At 28.8% G+C, this 7,262-nt stretch overlaps 1 protein-coding gene across 1 annotated transcript; it reads right to left on the bottom strand.

Annotated features, from left to right (window-relative positions):
- Window positions 1-519: 519 nt before the first annotated feature.
- On the bottom strand, window positions 520-3,718 carry LOC107487235 (probable mannitol dehydrogenase). Its single transcript, XM_016107849.3, has 5 exons — window positions 3,543-3,718; window positions 2,444-2,557; window positions 1,748-2,261; window positions 1,050-1,203; window positions 520-835 (listed from the first exon to the last, which is right to left on the bottom strand). Exons 1-5 carry the CDS (start codon window positions 3,641-3,643, stop codon window positions 630-632), a joined length of 1,089 nt encoding a protein of 362 aa, XP_015963335.1. The 5' UTR covers window positions 3,644-3,718; the 3' UTR covers window positions 520-629.
- Window positions 3,719-7,262: the final 3,544 nt, after the last annotated feature.

Genomic DNA, 7,262 nt, shown 5'->3' on the forward strand with positions numbered 1-7,262 from the left:
ATCTAAAAATCGCCGTTTTAAACCAAAAAATTGTGGTGGTTTTCTGAAAATCGCTGTATTAATCATAATGACGCCCAGAATTACGTCACTTTCTAAAACCGCTGTTTCTAGTAATAATGGCAGTTCAAATCGCCATAAATACAAAAAAACACTATTTTAACCAGCTTTTTTTGTAATGCAATAACTGAATCAGAATAAATAGCTATTTTTAACTATAAAAGAGTGAAACGGAAAATTTAAATTAATATTATATCTATATAAAAGAAGAGTTTTATTTGATCAAAAAAAGAATTCATTCAACCAATTTATTTAAATAATTTGAGAATTCAATTGAAAGAACTTATTCAACCTTTTATCTAATTCTTTGATACAACAAAAAGAGATTCACTCAAATTTACTTGTTTATACAATAATTTTATTACGAAACCAAAAAGTATTTTGACACTTTTCTATTCTTTATATACGATGACTATAATAGAATATAAAGTCTAATATAATAACTAAATAAAAAAATCAAAATATATAAAATTAAATTAAATACTTTAATATTTAAAAATATAAACTAATTAATAACTAATAGATAATACTGGATCTCTTCGAAGAGAACCAAGTACAATGTACTTGTATGCTTAAGAGGTTGGTTTGAGTGTGTTTCCAATATCAATCACAAATCGATACTTCACATCAGCTTTGGCGAGGCGTTCCATTGCAGTGTTCACATAATCAATCGCAATAACTTCAATCTCAGGCTTCACATTGTGTTTAGCAGCAAAATTAATCATTTCTTGTGTTTCCTTCAACCCTCCAATCAGACTACCGGCTACGATTTTTCTCCCTAGCAATACGAGAAACAATACTTGTTAATATCAAATTTTGTGTTAACTTGATATGCGTTAATGTTACAAGTTTGACATTAAGCAAATAAGTAATAATCTTTTGAAGATTATATCTTTGTGAGCTTAAGTAATAATAGTAGTAAATTTCCGAATTCACCCTTTATAATTACATACACAACTTGTGGAAATATTATGCATGTACATAACACATACCCTTAAGCAAAGGAAAGATTGGTAGTTCTAAAGGCTTTTCTGGTCCTCCAACCATTACTAATTTTCCATGAGACTTCAGCAAACCAATAAGAGATACCAGGGGATGAACAGCAGATACTGTGTCGATAATACCATCCAAGGTTTCCATTGCGGCCTATAAAATAATAGCAAAATTCTTTTAATTAATTTTCAAAAATATTTTTAATTGAATTTGTCTTTTAAAGATTTTAGTCTGTTCTATCACCTTCATTGTGACATGGACACTACACTAACCACAAACACACATAATTTTAATTGACCGTTAACATGATATTTTTATAAAATTAGATCAAATTAATCCAAAATTAAAAAATTAATTTGATCTAATTTCATAAATTTATCATATTAATAATCAATTAAGATTGTTAGATATGTGTATGTGGTGTCATTATCAATAATAAAATAATGAAAGAACTAATAACATGACCAATTTAAAACTTTTAAATAACGAATTTGATTAACAAACATTTTCTTTTAACGATAAACTTGACAATTTAGTTTCTTACTCTAATATAAAAATATTAAAAATCCCATCCAATGAAAATAGATTAAATGAAAGGAATATGTAATATTAAAAATTTATAGACCTATTGACCGTAGTGTTGTGTCTCAATATATAAAAAAGTATTTATTATTGAAAGTTTGAAACATTAGTGCACCTGGATTTGATCTTGGTCACGACTTAACAAAAATGAATCAGCGCCCAAAATGTTTATTGCTTCGTCCTTTTTATTAGGTGATGTACTGATGACGGTAACCTTAGCTCCAAAAGCTTTAGCAAATTTGACTGCCATATGGCCCAGCCCACCAAGCCCAACAACACCCACATGCAAACCAGGCTTATCAAGCCCATAATATCTAAGTGGGCTATAAACTGTGATCCCAGCACAAAGGAGAGGAGCAGCAGCATCAAGAGGCAAAGCTTCGGGAATGCGAATCACAAAGTGTTCATCAACAACCATTGAATCAGAGTAGCCTCCATATGTGATAGTACCATCAATGAATTTGGCACCATATGTAAAAATATTTTTTGGGCAATAATTCTCAAGATCTTCAACACAGTTTTGGCAAGTGCGGCATGATTCAACCATGCATCCCACACCCACTTTGTCCCCAACTTTATATTTTTGTACTTTGCTTCCCACTTCTGTCACTACGCCAGCTACTTCGTGCCTGTTTATTTTGTACACAATTTCTTCATATTCATTAACTCAATTTAATGCTAAGAAAAATCAGCTTTGGTACATAACCATAATTGTTTGAGATTTTTAGTAGATATATATAGCAGCATCCTTCGTATATATAGAAAGCAACTAAATAAATTATTAATAGAAATCAATAAAATTAAAGCATACCCAGGGACCATAGGATATATGGCATTGCCCCACTCGTTTTTCACCATGTGCAGGTCTGAGTGGCATATTCCGCAGTATAACACTTTGAATGCCACGTCTTTCTCTCCTGTTTCCCTGAAAATTTTTACCATTTATAAAGCTAATTAATTAATAAGTAGTAACTATTAACATATAATTATGGAACATTTGAAATCAAATTTCATTATCAATAAGGGTTGTGAGGACTTGCAGCATGACCTATGTTTGGTTTGATCTCATTTAGTTTGTTATAAAATAAGTACAAATTCAAATTTTTATAAAAGTCATATTATGTTAATTGGCTAAATCCAAACTTACTAATTAATTTTATTTGTCTATTAAATCTATTTAACCCTGTTAATACATAATTACATATATAAATAATTTTTTTATTATTAATAAAATTAAAAAATATTTTAAATTTATTATATTTAATTATATGTTTATTAAATTTTTTTAAAATAATATTTTTATTTTTGTAAAAAAAATTAACAGGTCTTTTTACAGGTTTTAGGTCAGGCCAAACTTAATATTTTGAAAAAGGTCTATAGTAGATTTTAGACTAAACTCGAACCAATCAACTACATGACAGACCATACCTATTAAGAATAAAGTCTAGTCTGACTTGGTCTATTTCCACCCAAATTATTAGTATACGATTTTGTATTAGTTCAAAGGCAAGTAAATAAATTAGAAGATCACCCAAATTATTATTGATTGATGCTGATTGTGAATTTCCACAAGAAGTAATTAGTAATTCAATTAAATAAGAGTGTTATTTTTATTTCAATTATTGACCTAACAGATATATTTTTTTTTGAAGAAAAGAAAAAACAACATGCCTGTATTTACTGCGGGTGCAAAACTTATTTCTTAATAAGTTCATATTTTATTTGATAATTAAAAAAATAAAAATCTAAATTGATTCATACTGAATTTTATAATCAATTATTTTGATGTCCACCAAATTTTAGTAATTCAATTAAATAAGATTTTTCGGCAAAAACAAAGTGTCCGATTAAAAAAAAAGTTATTTGTTAATAATAATAATAATTACAAAGAGGAAAGAGGGGTAGTTAACCTTCTAGAGAAATTGAAAGGAGAGAGAAAACCAGAAGTATCCCTAGCTGCCCATCCAAATGCCTTCCTAGGATGCTCAAATTCAGGTTGCTGTGATGCCATAATTAATTTGAGTCTTCTAATTTATAATTCAACAACAGAGAACGATATAAGTGTCAGTGTGTCACTTAAGTGTGGTGATTATGGATGAACTAAAAGCTAAAGAGCTAGCGTTGCTTATATAATGCGACTATGCGAGAGTGAGGTTTTAGCTTACGTATTTGCTGACGTTGTCGACGATGTTTTAATTTTGATTAAGGTGACAAAATTTGTGTCGTGTACTAATTTTCGGATGCTTGTGTAAGTTGGTTTATTAGTGGTTCCCACCAATGTTAGGTAACCTTTAGAAGAGAGCCAGAAATTGAGAAATTAAAATTGAAAGATTGAGTGATAAAAGTTGAAAAATAAAAATTAAAATAAATTTTAATAGTGTATTGAGTATAAAATATGAAGTAGAGATTAAAATAAAAATAAAATTTTAAAGAATAAAATTGAAATTAATTAATTAAGATAAGAGTATTTTAAATATAAAATATTATTAAAATTTAAATTTATGTTTTTAAAAAATTCAATTTTTTGTGTATTCACTTTTTAAAAATACTGAAATACTAAAATTTTAGAAATAAAAATTAAAATTTTAATATTAATTCTCAAACTAACAAATATAATACTAAATTTCAGCTCAATTTTATATATCTCAAAACAAGTACTACTTAAGAAAAAGCTACTACTTAGGAATGTGAATGCAAATTTGCAAAAGGTTGGGAATATTTTTCTATTTTTGAAAGTCTGTTAATATGTATTATAAAGGCTGGAAGTGAGTCGAGTTGAGTTAAACTAAACTCAAGTTCGACTCACGAAAATTAAGCTTTGCTCACGGCTCGACTCATTAAAAATTGAGTCTATTTTTTAAGCTCAAACTTGGTTCATTTAATTTATCCAAGCCCAAACTCAGCTCATGAACTTATCCAAGCCCAAACTCGGCTCATTTAATAATTAAATCAACTCATGAACTAATAAATTAAACTTATTCAAATTTAAACTCGACTTATTTAATTTATGAATTTAATTTTAAATTTAAATTTAATTCATTAACTCACGAATATAATTTATTAAATTATTAATAAATCGAATGAGGCTGAATCGGATGAAAACTTGCTCATGAGCTAACTTCTTTCCCTTTCAACCTTAAGTATCACTGTCACCCTACCCAACAATAAGGCGGTGGTTAACGAAGAATTCAAAGTCTACCCAACATATGTGATCCTAATGAATACACGATCAAAACGTTCAAAAGGGTCACATTAATTGTACTCGTGTATTTCATTTGAATGAATATTATTCCCTATACTTTTCCTTATTGAAAAAGCTTAGGGCTGAAAAGTAATTAACTTCATGCTTCTTTCTCTATTATTTTTCTTTTTTGATGCTGTATATACGAATTTTATTATCTATCTATTATATATTATTAAAATCAAATTTTGTTAATTAATAATATAACTGATGTGATATATTTTTAAAAGTATTATTTATTTATTTTTTAATTTATTTAAATAATTTAATATTTCATTTGACCAAATTAATTATATTTAGTTAAGTATATTAATTATTTAATTTGACTAAAATAAATAAATTAATTTGATTTTAATTTGTATTAATTTTTATTTTATATATTTTAATTAATAATTTTAAAAAATAAATTATTTATTTGATTTGATTGAAATAAATATTAAATTGTTTAATATTTTATTTGACTATATTAATTATAACTAATTAATTATATTAATTATTTTATTTGATTGAAATAAATAAATCAATTTATTTTAATTTGTATTAATTTTTTTATCTTATTTATTTTTGATGAGTTTAGAAAACTCCAAATTAATATTTGTGATGAGCAAACATTATTAAAATATTTAATTACAAAATTATTAATTTAATTTTCATTTAACATATGTTAATTAATAATTTTGTGATGCAGAATTTTTAATTGGGCCGAACAAAAATAAAAAAAATGTTTCAAAACCCAAGTGTAAATTTTGTTCAGCCTTGATTTTAAAGATTATAATCAACAAAGTGAAGCTGAATTATTATTGGGCCATAATTGATGTCACTTAGCCCAAACTAAGTTTGATGGAAAGATCCATTTACTTGGACCAAATTGAGAAAAAAAGAGAAAGAGTTTCATGCATGTTTCCACGGAAATCAAATTCACTTTTGAATGGATTTCAAATTTTGTTCAGTTGTACTTAATGCAGACCTTGGAAAATGGAAAGAGAAAGTGGAGAAATGAGGTGATAGCCTTAAGTGCACTACACGCTTCTAGGCTTGGGTTTCGAATCTAATTAATTTATCTTACTCTCTTTCTTATCTTCACTAAAGTGCAATCTTCTCTCTCATCCCTTTCTCTCTTCTCTTCGGTCATGTCACAGCAACCATGGAAGCTACACTAAGCTACCAAAAAGAAAAAGAAGAAGCTGCATGCTTCAAGGCCATCAAGTTAATGATGGCAAGAAAAAGAAAACCAAAAGTATGTTGTGGCTGAGATAATCACCAAATGTGGTAAGATTTAGTGAGGTAATCTCGGATCCTTCATACTCAAAAAGAAGGAAGAAGATTCGGCCAGCAAGGGAGATTCTTGAAGCATGGCTTGTTTTTGATTCTGCTCAACAACCACAGGAAGTAGCTAGAGTGGCAAAGTGATGGTTAAGGCAGAGATTGAAGTAGATGAAGTCATCATCATCATGAAGCATCAAGGGCCAGAAATCCATCTTGGAGAGCAAGCCAAGGATGGAGAGTCGGATTGATGAAGAGTGATGATCAAGAAAGAACCATAGGTAATTGCATGTTGGGTTTTGCAGGGTTATCTCTTCTCTCTCTATGTGGCCGAACCGGTTCTGTTTCTTGAAGGAGGAAGAAGTTGGTTTGGGCGTTGGCTTCAAGTGTGGAGGCTTCCCTCTTCTTTAAAAAGAGAGAACAACCACTGTTTGGAGCATGGAGAAAATTTGAGAGTGCAAGGCACAGAGTTCTCAGAGCTACCTGAGCTAACAGATTTCTCTTCTCCTTCAATGTTTTCTATTTTGTAATTTTTCTGTTTAATTTTGTCATGTCTTGAGTCTCATGGAAAAAGGCAAACAAGTGAGGTTTGTATGAAAAAGCCATAGAGCGAAAAAAGGCAGAGAGTGCAAAATTAAAAGAAAAAGTCATAGATGTCTTAGAGTTTTTTTGTACATTTGTGTTGTGTTTCATGATTCTGTGGGAATCCCCTTGTAAGTTGGGTTAGCATTTTACAATTTGTAATCTGGATGATTATAGTGAAATTCCATCATTGTTGTGATGGAGACTGGATGTAGGCTGCACTGCACTTAGCAGCTGAACCAGGATATATCTGGGTGTAATCTTCTATCTCTCTTCCTACTTCAATTCTGTTTTTACTGTTCAAAAAAAAAAATAAAAAATGTCTCGTGTCAAGTGACGAGACAAAATGAAAATGTCTCGTGGCTAGGGACGAGCTAAAAACAGAAAAGTTTCCTCTAAGTCCAACAAGTGTTAGTAAGCAGAAAAGGGGGCTAAGATTCAACCCTCATTCTCTTAGCCACTGAAATCATCAATTTTGATTAATAATTTTTAAAAGTGTTATAATATTATATGATATATTTATTAGATATTTTTATTTATTTAA

This window comes from Arachis duranensis, chromosome 5, assembly GCF_000817695.3.
Source record: "Arachis duranensis cultivar V14167 chromosome 5, aradu.V14167.gnm2.J7QH, whole genome shotgun sequence".
NCBI classification, from domain to species: domain Eukaryota; kingdom Viridiplantae; phylum Streptophyta; class Magnoliopsida; order Fabales; family Fabaceae; genus Arachis; species Arachis duranensis.

Bases quoted from the DNA above. Each gene is read 5' to 3' on its own strand.
- LOC107487235 (XM_016107849.3), bottom strand. From the start codon at position 3,643: ATGGCATCACAGCAACCTGAATTTGAGCATCCTAGGAAGGCATTTGGA. The intron at 2,262-2,443 runs GTATGCTTTAAT...CAAAATAAACAG, and splicing joins ATATATCCTATGGTCCCTGG to GCACGAAGTAGCTGGCGTAG. The intron at 1,204-1,747 runs GTGCACTAATGT...ATTATTTTATAG, and splicing joins GTGACCAAGATCAAATCCAG to GCCGCAATGGAAACCTTGGA.